The sequence below is a fragment of the Muntiacus reevesi genome, chromosome 3 (genome assembly GCF_963930625.1).
Source record: "Muntiacus reevesi chromosome 3, mMunRee1.1, whole genome shotgun sequence".
Classification (NCBI taxonomy): domain Eukaryota; kingdom Metazoa; phylum Chordata; class Mammalia; order Artiodactyla; family Cervidae; genus Muntiacus; species Muntiacus reevesi.
In genome coordinates, this window is record NC_089251.1 from 6,272,012 (window position 1) to 6,298,634 (window position 26,623).

A 26,623-nucleotide genomic window follows, 5' to 3' on the forward strand; every position below is an offset into this window, starting at 1 on the left:
AAACTGTGGAAAACTGTGAAAGAGATGGGAATACCAGGCCACCTGACCTGACTCTTGAGAAACCTATATGCAGGCCAGGAAGCAACAGAACTGGACATGGAACAACAGACTGGTTCCAAATAGGAAAAGGAGTACGTCAAGGCTGTATGTTGTCATCCTGCTAATGTAACTTATATGCAGAGTACGTCAGGAGAAACACTGGGCTGGAAGAAGCACAAGCTGGAATCAAGATTGCTGGGAGAAATATCAATAACCTCAGACATGCAGATGACACCACCCTTAGGGCAGAAAGTGAAGCGGAACTAAAAAGCCTCTTGATGAAAGTGAAAGAGGATAGTGAAACAGTTGACTTAAAGCTCAACATTCAGAAAACTAAGATCATGGCATCTGGTCCCAACACTTCATGGGAAATAGATGGGGAAACAGTGGAGACAGTATCAGACTTTATTTTTTTGGGCTCCAAAATCACTGCAGATGGTGACTGCAGCCATGAAATTAAAAGACGCTTACTCCTTGGAGGGAAAGTTATGACCAACCTAGATAGCATATTAAAAAGCAGAGACATTACACTGCCAAGAAAGGTCCGTCTAGTCAAGGCTATGGTTTTTCCAGTGGTCATGTATGGATGTGAGAGTTGGACCATGAAGAAAGCTGAGCTCTGAAGAATTGATGCTTTTGAACTGTGGTGTCCAGGGAAGCTTCAAAGAGCTGGAGTTCAAATCAATTCATTCTAGCCTCCGGGTCCTACTTCTGGGTCCTCCGGGTCCAGCTTCTCTGATTTTTCTATACGATTACCTGTTTTCTAGACAAAGTCTTTTTTGGCTTGGGCCTGTTCCTGGCCTTCTCTTTGCATTCTCCTATTTTTCTGTCCCTGGCTGATAACACACAGCCTTTTAATTAACTTCACAGTAAGTCTGTGTTGGGTGTGGCCAGTACCCCCACCTTGCTTTTCAGGAGTGTTTGTCTGTTGACTGACTTTTGCAGCTCCTTTTAGTCTTTGAGTTACATTCTCTGGAAACTTGTTGAGATTTTAATTGAAACTACATTAGATCTACAGATAATTTGGGAATGATTTGTTATATTTTCATTATAGAACCTTGTATCTCTTCATTTCTTCTGGGTTTCTTTAATTCAAGAAGGTTTTATTGTTTTCTCCCTGACGGTCTCACAGATTTTTTATTAAGTTCATTTCTACCCACTTGCAATTTTTCATGATATTCTGAATGATATGTTTGCTAAAACTTCATGGTTGGCTTGTTGCTCTTGTATTGAAAAGCAGTTGTGTCTTATACATTGATTTTATATCCAGCAACTGTGTTAAACTCTTAGTTCTTAAAAGTTGTCACTGGATTCTTTTGTCTGTGCTACATAGTTAATCATACGCTCTGTGAATGACGTATTTCTTCCTTTCCAATCCTGATACTTTTTTTTCCCTATCTTGTCCTATTGAGCAACTGATTTCCCCAAATTAGGTCTGACATCCATCCATTATCCAAAACCTTTGGGACCAGTTGTGTTTGGAATTCCATATTTTTTAAAATTTAGAAAGGAACTACAGTAAATATATCATGGTTCTGGTTCTACCATGAAAGATAAAAATAATCACAGTAAGTGTGACAAATCAAGATTATAAATAGACTTGGGTAAAGTTTGTCACTAGATGAATTAATATTTCTTAAAATACTTTTTTATTATTTATTTGTATGTGTCAGGTCTTCGTCATGCAGGATCTTTCATTAGGTTTTCTAACATGCCTTCTTTAAACTTAAGTATTTCAAAAATATGTAGTATTTGGACCAGATGTTATGAATAATAGTAGAAATAAAACTATTTTATTCTGTATTTTTAAAACTGTTTCATACAAATAAGAGCGCTCCTGGTCGCAAAACAAGCTCTCAAAAATTCTCTAGTTGTGGCATGTGCAATCTCAGTTTCCCGACCAGGGATTGAACCCGTGACCCTATGCTGGAAGGTGGATTTGTAACCACTGGACCACCAGGGAAGTCCCCGAACCTTCTTTACTTAACATTGGTGGTGAGTTAATTGCTACGTATTTAATGTTTTTCATTGGTGTTAACTAAGTTTCAGGTGCCAGGGCTTAAAAAGAATTTTTCCCCTATGGTATTTCTCTAATATTGTGCCCAGTCCCACACACACACCTGGAAATAATTTATGGAGTTTAGAAATAAGGCAGTTTTAAAATCTGGCTTTTCGTTCTCATTAAAAGTTTAGTTTATATACTTTGCTCTTCATTAGTCTTTGGACCTCCTTCAAAGTTCCTCCTGGTATTTAGAATGTGGTTTCCTCCTCTCTCCCTCTCCCTCTTTTCTTCTGCCCTTGGGTTAGTCTTAAACCTGTGGAGGATGGTGTGGGATGTTTGAGAGGTACAGTGAATTCTCTAGGGCTTAGAGAACGGCTGGCCAGCTGGAGGAGGGGGAGGGGGCTGAACTCTTGCACCTGCTGATGGAGCCGGTCCAGGAAAGAAACCAGTTCACATTTAGACAGCCTTCGATGTTCAAGCTGATGCACAGAAACCTGGAAATGAATGAGAAGATTCCATTCCAGGTCGAGGCCAGATGGCGATGATCCCGAGCGTTTGTTTTAAAAATGTTCCTCTTAACAAACTTGACTAAGCCCCTCTAGTGTTCTGTCACAATGAGAGCGTTTTTTTTTTTTTTTCTTATAAAGAGCAAGGTTTTGTTCTCTAATTTCCATCTTCAATTAGCATTGATGCAGCCCACTACAATTTCAAGCTAGACCCAGCTTTCTGAAGATAGTTTTTATAGGTTCATCATCCTTCCTTCCTTCCTTCCTTCATTCATTCTTTCATTGAAGTATAGTTGATTTACAATGTTATGTTAGTTTCAGGGGTACAGAGCAGTGGTTCGGTTTTATATATAGATGTCTTCTTTTCAGATTCTTTTCAGTTATAGGTTATTACAAGACAGTGAGTATAGTTCCCAATGCCACATAGCGGGTCCTTGTTTGCCTACTTTATATTAAGTAGCGTTTAGTCACTTAGTCGCATCTGACTCTTTGCGACCCCGTGGACTGTGGCCCGCCAGGCACCTTTGTCCGTGGGGATTCTCCAGACGAGAGTACTGGAGTGGGTTGCCCTCCAGGGGATCTTCCAACCCAGGGATCGAACCCAGGTCTCCCGCATTGCAGGTGGATTCTTTACCTTCTGAGCCACCAGGGATGCCCTATACAATAGTATATATCTGTTAATCCCAAACTCCTAATTTACCCCACCCTGCCCACCACCCTTCATTCTTTTCTTCCTCTACTTAAATATTTGACAATGTCTATCTGGAGGAGTACCGTTTAAAATATCATTTACAGGCAGGAACTAGCACAAGATTGGAAAGTCATTTTCCTCCAATTAAAAAAAATATATTACCATGAAATATCACTTACAGAGTTAGCGCTTTTTTCTTTTTTTTTAATGAAAAATAGTGAACGCTCCTTGAAATGTTTTTTTCTTTGAAAATCTTATTCCTTGCTGTCTCTTTCACGCAGCCTGTTTGGGGCAGTTACAGATGTTTGTTTTTGTTTGTTTATTGCTTTTACTGGAACAGAGAAGGGGGCAGAGAGTGATTAAGGTGTTCTAAGTACATTGAAATAGGCCAGAAGCTTATTGCAGCTTCTTAAAGCAGTGCGTTCCAGAGCAATTTCCCCTCCAAGTCTCATCTGCTTGGTCTCCAGTGCAGTCAGAATCTGGGTGCTTTTTCTACACATAGGATTTCTTACCTTGTCTTTTCACTTCAGGATACAGGGTAAAATTACATTGCAGTCGGCTGAGGGCACCCCGCATTCTTTGGCCCGAGTCTTCTGCTTTCTGGGGCTTTTCATTCGTTGTACATCCAGCCAGCACCAGCCTCCTTACTGCCCTTTGTACACAATGTAATTATTGTTAGAAAAATTCCAAGACACAACTTTTCACGTTCTGTGCGCCTTTCCACATTCTTTATGTCAATAACTTCATCCATACGCTGTTGCCTCTTACACTTCAGCTTCACTTTTTGTTTTTGACTTGAACATGTATTTTCATCTCATGTTTATGTCCTTACCTCTCATGTTTCCAGAGCAATGGCTGGAAAGAACATGGACTAATTCTTTAGTATTTTCATTTTTACAACAGAGAGAGTTGACAACAGTGACTCATTATAGCAAATATACCTGACTTTGTACCTGTTTTTTCTGACATGCTGTCTCAGTTCAGTCACTCAGTCGTGTCCGACTCTTTGCAACCCCATGAATCACAGCACGCCAGGCCTCCCTGTCCATCACCAACTCCTGGAGTCTACCCAAACCCATGTCAGTTGAGTCAGTGGTGCCATCCAGCCATCTCATCCTCTGTCGTCCCCTTCTCCTCCTGCCCCCAATCCTTCCCAGCATTAGGGTCTTTTCCAATGAGTCAACTCTTCACATGAGGTGACCAAAGTATTGGAGTTTCAGCTTCAACATCAGTTCTTCCAATGAACACCCAGGACTGATCTCCTTTAGCATGGACTGGTTGGATCTCCTTGTAGTCCAAGGGACTCTCCAACACCACAGTTCAAAAGCATCAATTCTTCGGTGCTCTGCTTTCTTCACAGTCCAACTCTCACATCCATACATGACTACTGGAAAAACCATAGCCTTGGTCAGACGGACTTTTGTTGGCAAAGTGATGTCTCTGCTTTTAAATATGCTATCCAGGTTGGTCATAACTTTCCTTCCAAGGAGTAAATGTCTTTTAATTTCATGGCTGCAATCACCATCTGCAGTGATTTTGGAGCCCCCCCCCCCCCCACTCCAAAAACAGTGACATACTATAGACTTCCTTATTTGTTTTTAAACATTTATTTATCTGGCTGCAGTGGGTCTTAGTTGTGGCATGCGGGATCTTTGATCTTCATTGTGGCATGCGGGTTCTTTCAGTTGCAGCATCCAGAATTTTTCTTTGCGGCTGGCATTGTACACCCTATAGCATGCGAACTCTTAATTACAGCGCATGGGATCTAGTTCCCTGACCTGGGATCGAACCCAGGTCCCCTCCATTGGAAGCACGGAATCTTAACCACCGGACAACGAGGGAATCCCTAGACCTGCTTTTTAAAGAGATCTCAAGTTCAGGAAAACCTTTCATTTTGCATGCATCCCCTTCCTAATTAAAATCTGTTGTACCAACTTGACTGTCCAGCCATGACCCTGTCACATCAGAGCCCCTCTTTTGTCAGTTATGTTATAGGCTCTTGCCTGAGTAGGCATTTTCAACCCAAGGAGCCACACCACCCCAATTCACTGGATCCACTTCAGAATCAGCAGATGTATATATGGTTTGATAGAATCTGCAAAAATCTGTACTGTCAAAACACAAGGCTATCTGGCTCCTTGAAAGAAACCCTCTCATGCTGTCTCTCACATTTTATCTACTGTGGACAAACACTGAAGTCACTTTGGGTGATGGTTTTTCATCACTTTCAAGGTTTGACAGCTTTTACGTTGAACCTATATTTTGGGGTATTTCTGCCTTTAATTAATGTATGAGGACAAGTCTTCCTTTGTCCAAGGAAATGAATTGAAATCTTTGTTAAACAATTCAAGAAATAGAATCGCAGATGGTATTTTGGATGACACATTTTTGTTTATAAAGTTCTATAATTTTTTGTTGTTGTTCTTTCTGTAGACGCAACCACTTGAATATTCAGACTCAAATGGATTTTTAAAAACTTTTTAAGTGAGGTTTTTTAACATTCAGTCTGGGTAAATCTATATCGTCTGACACTTCTGTGTATGTGTAGGTAGTGACTTTTTAAAAAATTTTTATTTTTAATTGGAGGATAATTGCTTTACAATATCGTGTTGGCTTCTGCCGTAGAACAACATGAATCCCATAAGCATACATTTGTCCCCTCCCTCTTGAACCTCCTTCCACTGCATTCCGCTGCCCTAGGTTCTCACCGAGTACCAGGTCGTGTCCCCGTTACACTGCAGCGTCCCATCAGCTGTTTCACACGTGTAATCTGTGTGTTTGATTGCTGCCCTCTCAGTTCGCCCTGCTGTCTCCCTCCCCGCTGTGCGCTCTGCCCCCTCTGGGTTCTGTGTGTCTGTGTCTCTATTCCTGTCCTGCAAGCAGGTTCATCAGGACCATTTTTCTAGATTCCATGTATATGCATTAATATACGATATTTGCTTTTCTCTTTCTGACTTATACTTCACTCTGTATAACAGGCTCTGGGTTCATCTACCTCACTGGAACTGCCTCAAATATGTTCTTTTTTATGGCTGCATAATATTCCATCATATGTATGTACCACAACTTTGTTATCCATCTATTGGTGGACATCTAGGTTGCTCTGACACTCTTTTAAAAATTTTTTTGTTTTCCATTGGAGTATAGGAGATGAACAGGGCTTTCCTGGTGACTCAGATGGTAAAGAATCTGCCTGCAATGTAGACCTGGGTTCGATCCCTGGGTCAGGAAGGTCCCCTAGAGAAGGGAATGGCTACCCACTCCAGTATTCTTGCCTGGAAAATCCCATGGACAGAGGGGTCTGGTGGGCTCAGCCCGCGGGGTCTCAAAGAGTCGGACAGGACTGAGCAACTAGGCACTCATACAATAGTAGATTAACAATGTTGCGTTAGTTTCAGGTATACCGCAAAATTATTCAGTTACACGTATACCTGTATCTACCTTTATTCAAATCTCTTCTAACACTTCCCTCAAAGAGAAGCCAACACCAGTAATATCATCCCAAGGGATTCTGTTGAAATAGAGCCATTTGGAGCACTTTCCTGGCGTCCAGTGGTTAGGACGCCTAATTTCCACTACAGGGGGCACAAGTTTGATCCCTGGTTGGGGAACTAAGGTCGCACGTGCCATGGCCAAAAGAGAAAAAAGAATAGAGCCATTTAGGGTCTGGTGCTTCTCAGAGTGCCCAAATCCTTAGGAAAGCGGGTGTCTTACAGAGTTAGAGCATCCTAAAACAGTGCTTTGATACCACATGGAACTGCCCAGTGACAAGGAAGGGATAATTCCCTTTCCTGAGGAAGTAACTTCCCGCAGGGGGATGGGTTTCCACATTTCCGTGTGTAGGAGGGCTGCCTTTGGATACCCTTTCTCCAGTCTGAGCCATTTATACAGCGGTGACTTTGGCAACTTAGTTTCTTCTTAGATTGGCTTTTTCCAGGGATTTTGATGTGTCTGTTTAGTATCCTTTTTGATTAGAGGAAGTATCATGTTAAAAATGGACATGTACTTTGGAGAAAGCTTTGCTGTGGCCGTTTGGTTCTCTTCCTCTTAAATAGCTTTTGTGCTCATATTTCCTACATCAGTTCTTTGGCATCATTTGAAGAAAAAAAAAATCAGATTTCAGAAGTCTTCTTGAGTAAGCAAGAATAGTCATTATTATCTGACCTAGAGAAACCAGTCTTCACCCTGACTGATACTGTAGGTCTATGGGAAGGCAAATTTTGTTTGTATTAAACTTTATGACTTAGGGACTTCTCTGGTGGTCCAGTGGTTAAGACTCCATGATCCCAGTGCTAATCCCTGGTCAGGGAACTAAGGTCATGCATACCACATGCTGGAGCCAAGAAGAAAACAACCCAAAATACAAAAAAATAAATAAACTTCATGATTTTTTAGAATCTCTGATGAAGATAACTTCATGACCCAAATGCCAGAGTTCATGCTTATTTCATTGTTCAATCTTCAATGTATAAAGGAGCTTAATCACAGTCTAGGACATAAAACCAGACCTGAAAAAATAAAAATACCAATTAATACAATTGCACTTTCCTCATTTGTCTTTTCGGCTTACTCAGCCCCTTGTAGCTAAAAGCTCCTGCCAGGAGCCTTTGGTTCATTAGAACTCAAAGGAGCAATGAGAATTCAAGAGAAGGCTTGGTAAGGGGGAGGGGAAGGAGAGTCTGAAAAGGTGCCTGTGAGGCTGTAATTAGTTACTTGGACACATCCATTTGCAGTTCTCCTGGCAAATTTGGAGTTATTTGTTGAGTGTATATATAGTATACACTTATAAATTAAACATTTTCCATTAGGTCATACATTATCTGACTTTCTTCATCTTTGGCAATATGAAGCTTTCAAGTAGAAATTTTAGAGTATGTGTCATATGATAGTGGTTCCTCAAGTGCGTCTCTGAACCTCTGGAAGTTCCAGAAACCCTCTCATGAAGTCCACGAGGTCAAAACTATTTCCGTAATGATACTAAGAGATTGTCTTTTTCACTGCGTGGGCGTTTGCACTAATGGTGCAAAAGCAGTGGTGGGTAAGATGACTGGTGGCTTAGTAGGAATCAGGGTGCTGGCTCCAAGTTGTGGTAGTGGTTATTGTATTCTCATCATTACCTATTTTAAAAAAATCAGTTTTATTTTTAAGTGTCTTTGATGAAACAGTAAAGGTGAATAATTTTATTAAATCTCAATGTTTGAATATACATCATACATCTTTTTAATAGTGTGGCAAGACAGGAAGTATCCTTAAACCAGAATATTTAAGTGATTGTATTTTGAGCTGGACTAGCTGCTTTTATCAGGGGCCTTCCTGGGTAGCTCAGCTGATAAAGAAAATGTCTGCAATGCAGGAGACCCTGGTTCAATTCCTTGGTCCAGAAATTTCCCTGGAGAAGAGAGAGGCTACCCACTCCAGTATTCTTGGACTTTCCTAGTGGCTCAGACAGTAAAAAATCTGCCCTGCAATGAGGGAAATCATGGAAGACCAAATGAAGGAGGGCATGGCAACCCACTCCAGTGAATACTTGCCTGGAGAATCCCCGTGGACAGGGGAGCCTGGCGGGCTGCAGTCCACGGGGTTGCAATGAGTCGGACACTGAGTGACTTAAGCACAGCTCAGCTGCTCCAGTCATGCTGCTGTGTTTAGCTGCTACGCCGTGTCTGACTCTGCAGCCCCACGGACTGTAGCCCACCAGGCTCCTCTGTCCATGGGATTTCCCAGGCAAGAATACCAGAGCGGGTTGCTATTTCCTTTTTCAGGGGATCTTCCCAACCCAGGAAATGAATCTGAGTCTCCTGCATTGACAGGTGGATTCTTTACCACTGATGCACCAGGGAAGCCCACTTTTATCATAGGATGTCATTTTTACTTCAAAGAACAATCAGCAAATGAACTCTTGGGTGTTTGGCAGACGTTTTCTCTAAAATGAATGAAGCAAGCCTGTCACCCCAAGGAAACAACTGACAGTATTTGTAGCCAATGATATAATCCCAGCTTTTAAGTGGAAATAAAGTTTTGGAAAATGTGCCCTTACCACTGTGACCTTGACTGTTACCACATATTCAAAGACTCATCGGATAAAATCAGTAGTGATACAGACATGCGATTCTAAAATAGTTTATGTTGAAATGTGTCAACACTTGGAAGATCTGCATGCATCAGTGAAATAATATTTTCCAAATGACCAGAGCATACTACAGTCATGCCCAGGTAAGAGATCCATTCAAAGTGCGAGACAGACTAGTGCATTTTATTGTAACTGGTATGAAAAATTCATTGCCATGGTTTCAAATTTCACATTGCAGCTAGCCTTTAAGAAACTACTATTTGTTGAGTTTGGGTATGGTATCAAATAAGAATATCCACAATTATCTAGAAAGGGCATTGAAATACGCCTCCATTTTCTAACCGTTGCATATCTGGTTAAGTTGTATTTTTTTATATACTTCCACGAAAATAAGAACCCACAACAGACTGAATGTGAAAGAAGATGAGAATCCAGCTGTCTTCTATTAAACCAGACATTAAAGAGATTTGCAGACATGTTAAACAGTGCCATACTTCTCATTTTTTGGGGGGAGGGGTTTTTTTTTTTGAAGTAAAGTTTCTAAAAATGATATATACATACATATATATATATGCTAGGTAAATTAATATACAACAAATTTATTATTGTCTTTTAAAATGAACTGATATTTTTTAAGTGTTTCAACTTTTAATTTCTGATAGAGTAAATATTGATAGCTATAAACCAGATAAACAGGAACTTCCCTGGTGGTCCAGTGGGTAAGACTCCTCGCTCCTGATGCAAGGAGTCTGGGTTTGATCCCCGGTCAGGGAACTAGATCCCATGTGCCACAGCTAAAAGTTCCTGCGCGCTGCTGCTAAGACCCAGCACAGCCTGTGTGTGTGTGTGTGTACAAACAAATAAACACATGCACATGTGTAAATAATAAAATTAGATGAACAAAGGCTCTTTGGGGTCTTTAATGAATTTAAGAGAGCAAAGGAGTCTTCAAAACTGCTGCAATGTGACATCAAACAGGAAAGGATACATTTTCTCTCTTTCTCTCCCTCCCTCTCTTTAAATCAAGTATAATTCACAGAAAATGGAAAGGACTCATTTTTGATCATGGTACCATCTGCAAAGTAGTAAAGGCTATTTTGAAAAATACCACCTACAGTATTTGCTCACCAAAGAGTCTTTTTAAGATCTGGAGGGCTTTGGGTTGTTTTTTTCCCCATTAAGTTTTCCACATTTTCATCAAGAATGTAAGCAGGTTGATTGGTTTTTCATCTGTTTTGAATTTTCTTGTAGCTGCTGTCAAAAAGTCCATGTTGTGGCCTCCATGTGACAGCAACAGCAGAAAAAAGAACTGTGCTATATTCACGAGCAAGCACTAGCTTGTTACTGAGTCAAGTGTTTTTATTATTGAGGTCTTCTATCTTATTTGGACACTTATTTTAGTAAGTGCTTTATTACAGCTTGCAGAATGGTCTTGAATAGAGATAACTTTATTGAAAACATATTGTTGGTTTGAGGCCAGTAATTTTTAAGGTAGGTTCAATTCAAGTGTAAAATTTTTTTAAAAGTTTTTGATCTCAAAAGTTGTTGTTTTATATTGTACATATTAGTGCTGAAAAGAATTGCAAAATAATATAGTAAGGAAAAGTAGGAAGTTTGGTTGTTAGCAAGAGCAGATGATCTCAATGTTTTCAAGGAAACATCTCTACCTTTGAAAATAGTAAGGCTGGGGACTTCCCTGATGGTCCAGTGGTTGACTCCATACTTCCAATGCAGGGGGCATGGGTTTGATCCCTGGTCAGGGAACTAAGATCCCACATGCCCTGTAGCATTGGGAAAAAAAAAAAAAAAGTAAGGCTCTGGTGGTAGAAATTATACAGAGAGAGGGGTCTCAAATGGAGGGAGGGGTATGAAAAGGAGTTAAATAAATGAAGTAATTATAAGACTGTATTAACAACAGTTTACTGATTAGCAGAAAGCTATAAAGTAGTCTTGCTCTGGGGATTCCCTGGTGGGCCAGTGGTTAAGAATCCACCTTCCAATGCAGGGCACACAGATTTGACCTCTAGTTAGGGAATTAAGATCCCACATGCTGTGGGGTAACTAAGTCCACGAGCCCCACAACTAGAGAAGCCTTGATGCACCTCAACAGAGACCCAGAGCAGTCAAAATAAAGAATCAAATAAAGTGGTTAATTAAAAATAAGAAGAAGCCTTGCTCTGAATAACTAGGAATGATTGCAATCATTACTCGAATTGTTTGTATATTTGTTCTCTCAAGTAGTTTAAAGAGATCTACAGTCTTGTTTACACTATAAATTTGCCTGTCCATCCTTGTCCTTAGAGGCAACATAAATAACCTTCTCGAGCAGTGAAGTCTCAGAGTTTGTGAAATCTATTATTGGGGACCAGGAATCAATGAAAGTCTTTAATATTGGTCCTTGATTTTTGGTGGCTCAGCTGATAAAGAATCTGCCTGCAATGAGGGAGACCTGGGTTCGATCCCTGGGTTGGGAAGATCCCCTGGAGAAGGGAAAGGCTACCCACTCCAGTATTCTGGCCTGGAGAATTCCATGGACTGTATGGTCCATGGGGTCGCAAAGAGTCAGATGCGACTGAGCAACTTTCACTTTCTTTCACTTGATTTTTTATGGTAATAGTAAACATTATTAGGTATCAAGATAAATATTTTACAGTGCTAATTTTCAATTAGAAAGCATTCTAGTAAAAGAAAACCTGAATTTCTTTCTTTTTTTTTTTAAATTAATTTGTTTAATTTTGGTTGTGCTGGGTCTTCACTGCTCTGCAGGGGCTTTATCTAGTTGGGGAGAGTGGGGGCTGTTCTGTTTTTGTGCACGAGCTTCTCGTTGCAGTGGCTTCTCTTGTTGCAGAGCACAGGGCTAGGCCCATGGGCTTCAGTAGTTGCAGCTCACGGACTCCAGGACACAGCCTCAGTAGCTGTGGCCTGGTTGTCCTGCTGGCATGAGGAATCTTCCCAGACCGGAGCTCAAACCCATGTCGTCTGTATTGGCAGGTGGAGTCTTATTCACTGTACCCCACCAGGGAAGTCCAAGAAAACCTGAACTTCTTAAGTTGAGATTTCTCTAACTGTTCTGTGGGGCTGGGTTCCGCTTTATGGAGAAGACAGGCAGAGGGGTGGCAGTTTGGGGTGAAGTGATTTGTTGAGTTAGGCTTCCATGAAGTGGAACCAAGCGGTCACACCCTACGATTCTCCCCTGCACGTCCCTTCCAACCCTCCATCTAATCTGTCACGAAGGCGAGCTGAGTTTGAGCTCAGTCGTGCGAGCCATGGACTGTAGCCCACCAGGCTCCTCTGTCCATGGGATTCCCCAGGCAAGAATACTGGAGGGGCTAGCCATTCCCTTCTCCAGGGGATCTTCCCGACCCAGGGATGGAACCCAGGCCTTCTGCATTGCAGGCAGATTCTTCAGCATCTGAGCCACCAGGGACGCCCTCCTAACTGAAGTATAATTGATTCCCAGTGTTGTGCCCATCTCTGCGGTATGGTAGTGTCTCAGTTATACTCATGTGTATATTCTTTTCTTATAATCTGTTTGATGCATTTTTAAACATTCTTTTCCATTATGATTTATCCCAGGATACTGAATATAGTTCCCTGGGTTATACATTAGGTCCTTGTTCATGCATTCTAAAGGTAGTAGTTTGCACGCTCGCTGATTCTTTGTTCATGATCTGTGGACTCTTGTCCTTCTGCTCCTGGTTTTTCGCCTTTGGATTACTGAACAGTCCCCTGACTTCCAGCTCCTGGTGATGCTAAACCTATCTCTGGCATGCCCCTCCATTTGCAAGCCCTTCAGTGGCTCACTGGTGCCCACCAGAGAGTCTGGGCACCTTAACTCGGCATTCAAGGCCCTGGGTGAGTCAACCCGGACCCTCTGCTTCCATCAGCCGCTGCCGCTCGTTCCCTTGCGTCCTACCCCCACCTTGGTCTAGCAAGACCAGTCCACTGATTCCTGGTCCTCCCCCTGCCTTTGCGTTAGCTGTGGCTGGAATACCTGCCCGCTCTCACTCTTCCAAACTGCCATTCTCAAGGCACTCTGCATGTTGCGGCTATGTTTTTATTCTTGGTTCCCCAGCCCCAGTCGCCATTCCTGCCCCACAATGTAGGCCTGACGCATGGTTGAATGTTGAATAGAGTCTGCGTGAGTCATTTTATTTATTTGGAGAAAGTGGTATGTTGTAACTCTTCTCCCTCCCACTTCTTTGCCCCAAATTTCAATGAGCTTATGTTGAAAATTAACTTGCAAATGACCCTTAAGGTGCTAAGAGTGTGGCTGAGTTAACTCGGGAGTGTGTTTCATCTCTCAGTTTTTGGTATCTGCAGAAGACACTCTGCTTTGCGTCAATACATTAAATATATCCAAATACCACGTTTCTAAACAGGAATAGGGAACATGAACGGATGGGTCAGAGTTCAATATCTCAGGCAGTTTTCAAACCAAATTTGGTAATGTTGATTTAAAATTGCTCAACGAAAAAGCACCCAAGTACAATCATGGAAAATGTTAGAACTGCTTTCTACGTACTGATATGTTGTTGAGAGAACTGTGCACTGAACTTACGTTAATCACAGAGAAAGATTACAAGCTCTGCCTTTGTTTTTTTTTTTATTAACAGGATCAATTTGACAACTTAGAAAAACACACACAGTGGGGAATTGATATTCTTGAGAAATACATCAAATTTGTAAAGGAGAGGACAGAGATTGAACTCAGCTATGCAAAGCAACTCAGGTAAGTAGATATTGAGAAAGGTTGTTTGTTAACTGCAGAATGAATGTAAGGGCCATTTATATCCTCATTTTATACCATAAATATGTAAGCTTTTAAGTATTGATTTTCCCCTTTCAGGAAAGCTTATATTTCAGTGAAAGCAATTTTTTTCATATAGAAAATTATTTTTCAGAGCACAGGAAACAGAAAAACCAAGTTATGGCTTTTACGCTCTGTTGCTTAAAAGGTTAGCAGCTGAATTTTGGAGCAGCTTTTTTTTTCCCCAGAAAACTTTTTCTGAAACAACAGAGAAGTACACATATCACAAGTGTATGACTCCAAAAACTTTCAGAGTGAATACAATTTTGTGATCAGCACCCAAGTCAAGGAACAGAAAATTACCAGCCTCAGCCCCACTCCCCCAGTCCTTCCCCGTTCACCCCCACCCGGGTCCCCCACCCCCGTGGTGGACCACTCTACCGATCTCTGACCACATGGGTTGATCTGGCATGTTTTTGAAGCTTTGGTGAATGTTATCATTTGTTAGGCACTGTCTGTATTTGGTTTCCTTTGTTCTTCTTTATGTCTGAGAGATTCATTCATGTTACAGGTTGTGGTGTTTTTGTTTTGGTTAATGGATGTGTCAGAGCTTGTCTGGTCTACTGTCACCAGGAGATTGCTTGTTTCCAACCTGGAGCTGTAAAGTACATGTCCAGGAGTGGAATCCCTGAGTCTTAGGCTTTGTGTATGTTTGGATTTAGCAGACGGAGTCAGTTTTCCAGAGAGCTCATCTGATTCATGTTCCCTCCAACAGTGGCTGAGAGGTCCTCAGGCAGCGCTTCTTACAATTCCAAGGACAAAATTATCCAAGAAGTTTGTGTTCTTACATAAAATATTTAAAAGTTGGTGGCAGAACTAAACTTGAAGTGGCAAGATCTTTAGTGATTTCTTGGTTGGTTTATGCAGATTGTGAATATCTAGATGACTTTTGATTTAGAAACATTTCATTGTAATCCAAAGACCATCTGGACAAGGTGAATATCATGTATCTTTGAAAGAATCATCTTAAAGAGCTCTTGTTGTCATTTAATAAGCACCTAAGTGGTACGTATGGTACACTTCATGGATGATAAGTTTTGTTTCCATTGAGTAAATAAAATACAATATATATTGCTCAATGAAATCATTTTTATAAAGAATTTTTTATAAATTTACTATTTATTTGCTTAATAGTACAGCTGGAAAAGACTGCAGGCAACAGGAGACAGGAGCGGCAGAAGATGAGACGGTTAGATAGCATCATCAGCTCAATGGACATGACTTTGAGCAAACTGTGGGAGCTAGTGGAGGACAGAGGAGCCTGGCGTGCTGCAGTCTGTGGGGTCACAGAGTTGGACATGACATAGCGACTGAGCAGAAGTAACACCAAATTTCTTTAATAATAAATACATTATTTAATAATAATTTGATAATTTACTTACCATGAATTAAATTGTCTTTATTTAATTTTGCTTAATAAAATTTAAGTAAAATTAAATTTACTCAATGAGAATTTAATAAATAAACTTGTTTTTATAAATAAATTTTATTCCAGATGAACTTCTGATGCCTTATATGTGTATCAGCCTCATTAGCAGTTTACAGCTTTGTAACTGACAGTGGGAGTGGCGAAGGAGCTGCTCCGCGTTGATTATTTAAACATTGCACTGTCATAAAATGCTGTCTTTCCTGTGGAAATGGGTCACATAACAGCTTTAGCCAAAGTGTGCTGTGCTGTCCTTAGTCTCCCCTGATGGATTTCCCTATCTATGTTGACTTTTTCTCTTGGCGTCATCTCCTCTTTCCTGGAGCCTCCTCCACTGTCCTGTTTTGCTCGGGAGGTTTGCCGTCTGATGTCATGAAGTCTGTCCTCGGCAAGCTTCTGCATCGGCTCTGTGTCAGGACAGAAAGGTGCTGCTTTTGCTGCTCTCTGGGAAGCACCTGTCTCCCAGCCCTTTCCCATCACTCTCTGTGAGCGAGGATTTAGGTAACAAAGCTGGAGGCTATTGGCAAAGACTCCCAATTCAAGCAATAGGTTTTGAGTAACATTTAATGGCTTTCCATTGACCATTTTCCCCTGTTTCGGATCTAGAATAGCAGTGTTACTGCTGTGGCCCTTATCTCTTGGGAAGTCCTTTTCCTGAGATTTAAATGTTAACATTTGTTTCACTCCTTCCCTGCAAAGTATCTGAGTTTGTGCTTAGGGCTGTGTGCTTAGTCACTTAGTCACATCCGACTCTTTTCGACCCCGTGGACTGTAGCCCACCAGGCTCCTCTGTCCATAGGGATTCTCCAGGCAAGAATACTGGAGTGGGTTTCCATGCCCTCCTCCAGGGGATCTTCCCAGCCCAGGGATCAAACCCCAGGTCTCCTGCATTGTAGGTGGATTCTTTACCCTCTGAGCCACCAGAGAAGCCCTGTGCTTATGGGAGAGGTTGACAAAAACAGATAATGAGTAACTGAACCTTGCCTTCAAGACAATTACTAATCCTCTGGACATGTCTTCCAATCTTTGAGATCTGGGCAGGGCCCTTGGTGCTGAGGAGTAATCCTCAGCTTGATCTGCTTTTCCATTTGCCTGAGTCTTTCATGGCTTCTTTTGCCACACATCCCAACATCTCCTTCCTATCCTCACTGCTTGCTTCGTCTCCCCTGAGAAAATTGAAGATGTCCAAGGAAAACGTCCTTAGAGTCTGACACTCTATAACCCACCTGTCCGAATCTGTTCCCACACCTGGATGCTCCTGCCCGAATCCCAGCCCACCTCTTACACACTAGGCTTTCCCAGAACTCTATTCCACTAGTTTTTGCTCCATCTCCACATTATCAGTGCTTCACTTTCTATTAGATCATCCCCATCTGCACAAAAACGCACCACTGTCTCCCGTTGTTGAAAATCCACAAAGAAAGCAAAACTCCTTTTGAGCTCACCCCTCCTCTCCTTATTAAGCTCACCTGAGTGAACTGCTCCTTGGGGTGCCCATGACCTTCATCCTGTCCCAGCCGGTTGCCTGTCCTCAGTCCTCGCCATCCTTCACCCCTCAGCAGCTTTGATGGGGTGGATGCTGCCTCCTGGCATCTGAAACCCCCATCTCTAGGCTTCCTATCTATCTCACCGAAAGCTCTTTGGAAGGCTCTGCTCAGCCTCCCCCGAGGTTCCTCGTCTCCTCCCGCCCCTTCACCCTGATCTGCCCCGGTGCCCAACTCCCGGTCATCTTTCCTTCTCAGTCCATGCTCTCCCGGCGATCTTGTCTGTCTCTTGGCATCCAGGATGGTCTCTATGGCAACAGACATGTGTCTGCAAGCTAGACCTCTGTCCTGAACTCCAGAAGCAGGTTGCTCAGAATGTCCGTTTGGATGTCTAGAAAACATCTCACATGTAACGTATCTGAAAAGACATCTCTCCACTCAAAATCTGCATCTCTGCAGCCCAGTTCTCCCTCCCCCCCCCACTCAGTTTTCCTCAGAGTAAATCAGAAATCCTTATGGTGGATGTACTACAAAGCCGACGTGAGTGGTCTCCCTCCCTCTCTGACATCTTCTCTCCCTTCGTATCTCTGCTCTAACCATCCCGGCCTCCTTATTCAATTTTGTATGTGCCAGGCCTGCTCTCACCCCAGGGATGCTGTGTGGCCATTTATATGGATCACATAGAGGTTTATCTCCCAGGATCCACGTAGCCAACTGCCTCACCTCCTTCAAGTCTTTGCTCAAATGTCACCTGCAGAGTGAGGGCCTCCTTGCCTCCCTGCTGTACTTTCCAGTTTTTCCAAAGTGTTGTTAACTTCCTAATATTGTATAATTCTCTTATATACTGTTCATCATCACCTTCCACTTCCTTCCTGCTAGAATATAAACCTCTCAAGGGTAGGGTTCCTTGAGTTGTGTTCACTGATGAATCCCCGTAGTGTGGAACAGTGCCTGGCACATACTAGGTACTTAGTAAATAGTTGTAGAAAGAGTGAATCAACGGCAACAGGTTTGCAATATATCAACACTGTTTCAAGGAGAATTAAGTGTTGGCACAGGCATGTAAGAGCTGATGAGGGTTTAGCCACAAAACAGAACAACTAACAATGTGTCAACAGGGTTGGGGGAGTGGATTCTAGTGAAAGAGAAGAGATGCCAGAGCCTGAGGGGCTCATCTCACTGTGGAAAACAGACTGCAACCGTAAATCTCTTAAAGATAGCATTTTATCACCTTGAATAAGTAAAACCAGTGATTCCTGAAAGGTTGATATGGGGCAAGGGTTACTTAGTCACACTGGCCAGGGAAAATCCATAGCCTGAGAACTGACAGACAGCAAGCAAAGGTCTGAGAGTCGTTCTTCCAGGCCAAGGAATCAGCAAGTGCAGAGCTCCTAAGGTGGTGAAAAGTTAGAGGAATGAAAAGGCCATTGCGACTGGAGCATATTCAACAAAGACGTGCTTGAAATATCAGTATGATGTTGAAAAACATCACTTTTTGGGGAAGACGTCTGTCGTTAATTCTTTTCTGCATTAGAAGAAAAAAACGCTAACTTATTTTAGATGTAGAAGATGATAAGTAGGGCTTTGGTTTCTGTAGGTCAGTGGTTAACGAACTATTGGCCATCTCTGTGGCCCAATCCATCACTGCCTGGTTTTATAAATAAAGTTTTATTGGAACACAGGCACATCCATTTATTTATGTATTGTCTGTGGCTGCTTTTGCAAAAAAAAAAAAAAAAAAATGGCAGTGGAATAGTGCAACAGAGACGACATGACCATGACCTGCTTGCAAGTCTAAAATATTTAGTGTCTAAAATATTTAGCAATCTAAGCTTGCTTATGTATGCATGTATTTATATATAATATATATATATATAAAATATATATGCTTATAAGTTTGCTGACACCTGCTGTAGTTACACTCCATTCAAGGCGTGTGTGCATGAGTGCTCAGTCGCTTCAGACATGACTGACCGTTTGCAACCCTATGTACTGTAGCCCGCCAGGCTCCTTTGTCCACGGGATTCTCCAGGCAAGAATACTGGAGTGGGTTGCCATGCCCTCCTCCAGGGGATCTTCCCGACCCAGGGATCGAACCCATGTCTCCTCTAAGCAGATTCTTCAATGCTGAGCCACCGGGGAAGCCCCTCCATTCAAGGCAGGGTTAAATTCTTAATATAATCTTAAAATATGTTATATGACCTATATAAGAGAACCAACTATTGATTGCCCCTTAGCAACTGTTTCTTAAAAAAAACGAAACAAAACAAAAACAACCACTGACTTATTTGTTATGACCAGGTAATGAACTCATATGATTGAAACTGCTAATCCTTGCTTCCCTGAAGTTCAGGGTGGCCTTGCCTTTCTGCATCCTGCAGATTATTCCAGGAGTTCATGTTCATCTTTTACAGCTATTCGGTATTGTACTGGATTGGTGGGTACGTTGATTGTTCCCAGCTGTTTGCAACTTTGAAAAGTTGCAATGAATAACTTTGAATGAAACACCTGGGCAAACACGTCTACAGAATAAGTTCCTAAAAGTAGCACTTTGCTTCTGGTAACATTTGCCAAGTGGCCCTTCTCAGAAGCTGTAACATTATCACCATCCAAGAGTGCATGGCACTGCTACTCGCCTTGACCCTCAGCACTTCTTGTGACCCGTCTTTTTTTAATCTTTGCTGATTTGAGAAGTAAAAATTGCTAGATCTGAGCAGTAATTTATGTTTTTCTTAGTAAGAATGAGGTTGAATATGTTTTTATGCATTGGAGTCATTTGTACTTTCTTCTTGAACCATTCTTATCCTGGTCAATTTTTCTTTTTTTTTTTAATTGGAGCCCATTGTAGATAAAAGGAAACTGTCGAAGTCATTTTATAAAATATACTGCATATTGTATATACAAGGTATTGAATTTAAATTTACTTGAACAGTTAGCAAGATATTAAAGTGAAACTTGAAGGATTTACCAAGTTTGAAATATTAAATTCTTACAAGATTTAGCAAAAAAAAAAAAAAAAAAAGCAGGTTGTCCTTACTGTTTGGTGAGGTTTTGTGTGTGTGTGTTTTTGTGGTTGTTTGTTTTGTTTTTAACTCATGTTGTAATTTTAAACAGGCTCAGTTGACTCACTGCTAGGAAAGATAAAGAAAAGAGTGTTTACCTCTTTTACTTCCTCTCCTAATTGAGTTATATAACTATATAAGTTGGTTTATAAAATGAGTCTCACAGCTAATTTGTCTTAATTACAGATGTATGTTCATCACCATTCCTTCTACCACAGCCTCTGCACTTGTTTGTTGGCATCAAGAAAAACAGGGATATTTTACCCCTGATGGGAACTTTTGGCATGCTCCTCGAGCTCTTTCTTGTTTGAGAATACCACTCTACAGTCATCCCTCAGTGTCTGCGAAGATCGGTTCCAGGAACCACCTCCTCAGATACAGAGATCTGAAGATGCTCAAGTTGCTTTATATAACAAGGCGTAGTATTTGTGTATAACCTACACACATCCTTCCCAATATTTAAATCATCTCTACATTACTTATAATACCTCATACAATGTAAATACTGTGTCAACTGTTGCCAGCATGAAGCAAATTCAAATTTTGCTTTGGGGAACTTTCTGGAATTCCCCCCTCCCCCCCAATATTTTTCATCTGCAGTTCATTGACTCCATGGATGTGGACCCCACAGATAAGGAGGATAGACTGCACCTAACAACAATGTGACTTAAATTATTCTCTAGTCATTCTTTCTCTCCAAACTTTGTTGCTGCATTGTCTTCTGGTGGAAAAGTCTAGGGGCAGCCAAATATTTATTCTTTGTAGGTGGCTTCCTTTTTTGATTCTATGAAGAACTTTTCTGTGCCACTTAGCAGTTTGGTAACTTTTCCAAGCAAAGCTTTGTGGTTGATCCCTCTTTATCAATTTTCCTTACAGCATTTTCATTTGCAAAGTCAGTTGTATTTTTCATGCCCTTATCTATTTTCTTCCAGATTGGGTTTTTCTCTGTCATTTTCCTCCTCCCTTGTGTTCTGTATTACATTGCATCTTTTCACCTAGCCTATATTTAATGCAGGCAGTTTAGTGAAGTACTTACAAGTAACAGATTCTAGAGCACTGGTCCCCAACCTTTTTGGCACACCGGTTTCATGGAAGACAGTTTTTCCACGGACTGGGGTGGGGGAGGGATGGTTTCGGGTGTTCAAGCGCGTTGTATTTATTCTGCACTTTGTTTCTGTTATCATCACATCAGCTCCACCTTGGATCATTAGGCATCAGATCCCGGAGGTGGGCGACCCCACTCTAGAGTCTTAGTGTCTGGAATATTCTTCCACTTAACAGTAATAATGATTCGGGGCAAATTACTCTATGTGCTTTGTCTTTTTCATCTGTAGTATGTGAGTAATAAGGATGATGATCCTTCCTACCTTACAAGGTTGTTGAGGGGTCTTAATGAGATAAAGCATGTAAGTGTCTCAGGCTGATGTCTAAACATGTTTCCGGTATTAACAAGAGTCACCAGTGCTCCTGTTTGATCTGGTGAACGATCGTTGCTGTGCTTCTGGTGCCATTGATCTTGCCTTGTCTCCATTACAGGGTAAGGGTAGGGGAAGGTGTTACCAAACCAGGTTTGTTGGCCAACATGCAGTAAGCCAAACGCTGAGATGCTGAGGTTTGCAGCAGAGAAAGTGTTCATTCACAAGGCAACCAAGGGAGGAGGCAAGAGAACAAGTCTCAGATCAGCCTCCTGGGAGGCGAGGGGCTTGGGATATTTATTAAGGAAGCAGGGTGGTGGTTGATCTTGATGTGGAGAAAGATGATTTCAGGTAGGATGAAGCCATTCGTCTTCTGTGCAGATGTACCTGAGTTACTTGCTTCTTTGTGGGATGCATATTCCAAAATGGAGGTGCTTAGCATGATCTGAGGGTGGAGCTTCCGACCCTATGCCATCAAAAGGCCATTCACTGGACACCTGTGCAGCTCCAGTTTTAGGTGGGGCTTCCCTGATGGCTCAGATGGTAAAGAATCTACCTTCAATGCAAGAGATCTGGGTTCGATCCCTGGATCGGGAAGATCCCCTGGGGAAGAGTGTGGCTACCTACTCCAGTATTCTCGCCTGGAGAATTCCATGATCAGAGGAGCTTGGTGGACTGCAGTCCATGGGGTCTCAAAGAGTCATACATGACTGAGCAACTAAGACACAAAAGCAGTGTTAGTTGGCTTAAATTTGAGCTCCACACAGCTGACTCCAGGTTTCTGAAAAACAACCCAGGCAACATCTTACCGTTTTCAGCTGCATGATGCTTGCAAGACAAGCAAGGCTTTTGTAGCAAGAAGGCAAGCTTGAATGGTGAAGGCAGGTTACAAGCGGAGGGGTTTTTATCAAACTGGAAGGCAAGCTCAAGAATTCGTTATTAGTCACCAGTTTCGGTTAACCCCATGGGGCGCCTAATTTTGTACCTCTTGTCTTTGAGGCTCTGAGTTTCATTGTCTCTTCTGAAATTTTGTTAGTGTTTCTGGTTTGACATTCACTCCGTTAGGTCACAAGCATTCACTCCTATTCCTTGGGAATCCTTAGGTTTGGGGTGATCTCCCCCCGGTATTCGGCTTGCAGCCCTGGGAGGTGGAAACCCAGGTGGCCAGGCCCCGGCCCCAGCCAAGTCCTGGATTCTGGGTGCTCAGTCTTTCTGTCTTCCTCCCGGAGCTTTGCTGTCTCTGTTCCCTGAGTGCTGGCTCAGCCCTCATTTTACTTCTGTCCGACTCGATTTTCAGTCAGTCCATGTTCTGTGGACTTATTCCCCTTCTAGTGACTGTGAGGGAGGGGTCAAGCATCTGTTGTACACTGTTCTAGAACCTATCATCCCTCACATGACCCACCACTTCTCAAAGTGTGTAGAATGAGGTTATGTGAGGTTCATTGGTTTATTTTCTGCTCTGGAAAATTTCCTGGCTTTTATTTCACCTCTTGTTGGAAAAAAGCACAATTCTCTGATGAGATTTTATTTTGCCATCTTTATCTGGAAATCTGCAGTGAGCTTTTAAAAGTATAAAAGAAAGATAGAAAAAAAAAAGATTTCCTGGGTCCAACCCTAGACCTTCCATTTCAGAGGATCTGAAATGGTGCCTAAGCATCTCCTTTTTAAAAGCCTCCTGGCAGCTCTTAGGAATAACCAAATTTAAGTCTAGTGTTTTTATTAAAAGATGTGTATTTTCCTCCTACCTTTTAATTAGCCTATCTGAAGAGCAAATATATAAAACACTTGTTTCTCAGAAAGATCTCATAAATTTAAAGTTACTTTTGGTGGTTTATTTGCTTGCTTATTTTTAAAATAACTTCATACAAATAGGGCAAGAAAGCCCATTTCAAGAGAATGGAAAGGCAATTGCTCCTTTTTTTTTTTTTTGGTAGTGGTCCCTGACAGAAGTATCTTTGGATCTGAAGTTCTCTTCTAGACCTCTTAAGGTTTTAGTTTTCTGTTAGCATTTATAGAGTGAATTATTCATTGATGCTTTTAAGAAGCGTTTGAGTGCTACATATGTTTAACATTGTCAAAGTGATACTCATGCACAGAACTGGACCATCTTTACTGGAGATCACCCACAACAGGTCTTTAATCCTATTTGGGGTTTGACTGGGAAAACGGAACTATAAAAATTGCTGGTTTCTCCTGGATCTCATCAAGCTCTGCTTCGTTCAGTTAGGTATAAAATTTGAACTATTTTTATGGCTAAGGACTGGAAGCTAAAAAGAAAGTGTGAGTTTAAATAAACCTCTAAAATAACAGTTTTGAATGGGTTTTTATATAAGGTGTGAATTTAGAAGTGGCATTTTTCCATTTGTAGTTTATGGTTAGCAGAAGAAATGGTCAATATTTAAAACCATGCACTAAAAATAGCTCATGAAACCTCTAAGCTTTTCAATAGTGCAGATCACATATATGCTGCTTTAAATATATTTGCAAAAGAATCTATTGATTATCTAGTCATCTGCTTTACATGGCTCCCCTTTTTAATATTCCTGGTACATGTAAATTGGAGCTACTGTCTTTATTAGATCTATCTTTTTTTTGGCTGCACTGGGTCTTCATCATGGTGTAGGGCTTAGTTGCTCCAAGGCACATGGGATATTAGTTCCCCAACCAGGGATCAAACTCACATCTCCTGTATTGGAAGGCAGATTCTTAACCACAGGACCACCAGGGACGTCCCCAAATCTTTAAAGATGAAATGTGGTAGACCAACTCAAAGAATTCCACTGTGTTTTCGATATGTAAGATTTCTCTTTTCTGCATTATTGTTTTTCTCTAAAGCACTTGCTTTAGATATTTAATATTTAGGAAATATTGCTTCTTCACAGTCTTTTGAGTCTAAATCTACCAGATAATCTTTGCTGTGAGAGTATCAGTAGAAAAAACATGATGTAGTTTAAGCATAGCTCATGTGATAGCAACCTCCAAGTCAGTACATTTTTCTTTTATCAGTTTGTCTACTTTTAAATTGTTGTGTACCCCTTCCTTTTTAAAGTAATTGCGGCAATCACTATTCTATTGGGTGATATATATTCCCTTGGAATTTCAAAACTTTAAGGGACAAGAGAGGTCATTTCACGCCCCTGCCTCAGGGTTTTAGAGATGAGGAACTGGAAGCACAGACTTGCCCATTGATTTGTTCGAGGTCACACCACCCAGACACATGCTCTCTGGATTCCCAGAGCAATGTCCTTTTTACTGAAGTCCTCTGCCTCTCGTGTCATCTAGTAACACCTGTTGGAGAAGAACTCGCGTTTCACTCTGTCTGTAAAATGTACTATGATCAAAATTGCAAATTTATTACTGTATACTTCTCTAGGCACATCTGTAGATTCAGGGGAAATGAAAGAAATTAAATGTGAAATAATGAAAGTAGCTACTATGAAAGAGGAATACCAATAAGGAATAAAAAGAGAAGTGAATAGTGAAATGGTGTCATTTGGAGAGTCTCACTGTGGACCGCTAGTCACCTCCTAGGACTGTTTTTTCTCCTCCCCTTCTTCTTTTTTGTAAAAATTGAAGTGGTTTACAATGTTGTATCCATTTCTGCTGTATAGCAAAGTGACTCATTTACACATATACTTACTGAGTCACTTCTTTTGCGTATTTTTTTCCATTATGGTTCATCCCAGGACATTGAATATAGTTCCCTGTGCTATTCGGTAGGACCTTATCGTCCATTCATTCTACAGGTAACAGTTTGCATCTACTAATCCCGAACGCTCAGTCCATGCCTCCCCTTCCCACCCTCCCCTTGACGATCACAAGCCTGTTCTCTGTGTCTGTGGGTCTGTTTCTGTTTCATAGACAGGTTCCCCTGTGCCGTATTCTGGGATTTGCGTTTCTCTTTCTGACTTACTTCACTTAGTATCATAGTCTCTAGGTCCGTCCATGTTGCTGCCGATGGCGTTGTTTCAAGCTTTTTTATGACTGCATAGTATTCCATTGTGCGTGTGTACCACACCTTCTTTGTCTACGGCTGTTCTTCTAACTACAGAAGCCAAAATAGGACCCAAGAGAAATCAATCAGTGGAGCCATTGGTGAATTTTCTTTTTTCAAGATCACTCTTAGTTTTTATGAAAATTTAGGCACACGGAATGTAGAGGAGAGTATTTGGATTCTTGACCTGGAGGTGGGATTAAGAAGAGAGATTAGAGCAATTTTGGCTCATCTGAGTGTGTTCAGTGTGAGCCTGCTACACAGGTTAAAAGTTCTCCACGTTAAATGTCTTAGCATAAACATCCCTCCAAAGATTGTTTCTACTTCCTTCAAGGAGACTTATTCACACAAGTGGTTTTCATTAGCTCTTTGAAAGAGAAGCCACACAGCCTTGAAAACATGCCCTTTGAATTTTAATTTTAAACATTCGGACCCAGACCGCATATTTGCCTTGGATTTAGAGCAGTAATGTTTGACTGAGGATGAGTATACGGGATGGTGACCTGGTAAGAAAAACTACCCCAGCTCAGTGCTGTAAAGAAAAGCCACTGCATAGAAACCCATGGTCTGCCCTCTCTAGTTAAATAATGTCAGGTCTTAACATCCAGGTAAGTGACCAGCTGGTGAACGTATCTGTTCTTATTTGCTCTATCTATAGCTAAAAGATTCAAACCTACGCAAGTCTTTCACGTTGAAAGATGGAAGGAAATAAATGGATGACTTTTTAACTTAAAAACACTACCTTCATCTTTTATCCCTAATTTTTCAATTATCTTTCTGTATAAGGTGACATGTCTGCCTTTTTGTTTTAGGAATCTTTCAAAGAAATACCAACCTAAAAAGAACTCAAAGGAGGAAGAAGAATACAGGTATGTTTATCATTGATTGTTATGTGGCTGTATATATATGTCATTGGTGATGATTATAAAGGAAATCTACATATATTCTGTAGATGTAGGGTATCTACAAAAACAAATTGCATTCCTCATTCATATTTGTGTCAATTTTTAAATTGGGGGAAAGACAATAAAAACTTACTCAAGTAACTTTTCTTATAGAGTTGCTAGACCTAGTCCAGATTGCTTCAATTAAGGTAATTAGGAAAAGCTTAGCCTATAAGCAAA

The 26,623-nt window shown here is 41.3% G+C and overlaps 2 protein-coding genes across 10 annotated transcripts in view; both read left to right on the forward strand.

Annotated features, from left to right (window-relative positions):
* C3H9orf78 (chromosome 3 C9orf78 homolog) overlaps nucleotides 1-26,623 on the forward strand; it is a 416,805-nt gene that overhangs the window by 259,188 nt on the left and 130,994 nt on the right. The window lies entirely within an intron of this gene.
* Nucleotides 1-26,623, forward strand: part of FNBP1 (formin binding protein 1) — a 133,861-nt gene that overhangs the window by 32,251 nt on the left and 74,987 nt on the right. For all 9 annotated transcript variants that reach the window (XM_065928251.1, XM_065928249.1, XM_065928250.1 and 6 more), the window contains exons 2-3: nucleotides 13,925-14,040; nucleotides 26,312-26,368. In XM_065928251.1, the coding sequence (XP_065784323.1) occupies nucleotides 13,925-14,040; nucleotides 26,312-26,368 (173 nt within the window). The remainder of the gene's footprint in view (nucleotides 1-13,924; nucleotides 14,041-26,311; nucleotides 26,369-26,623) is intronic.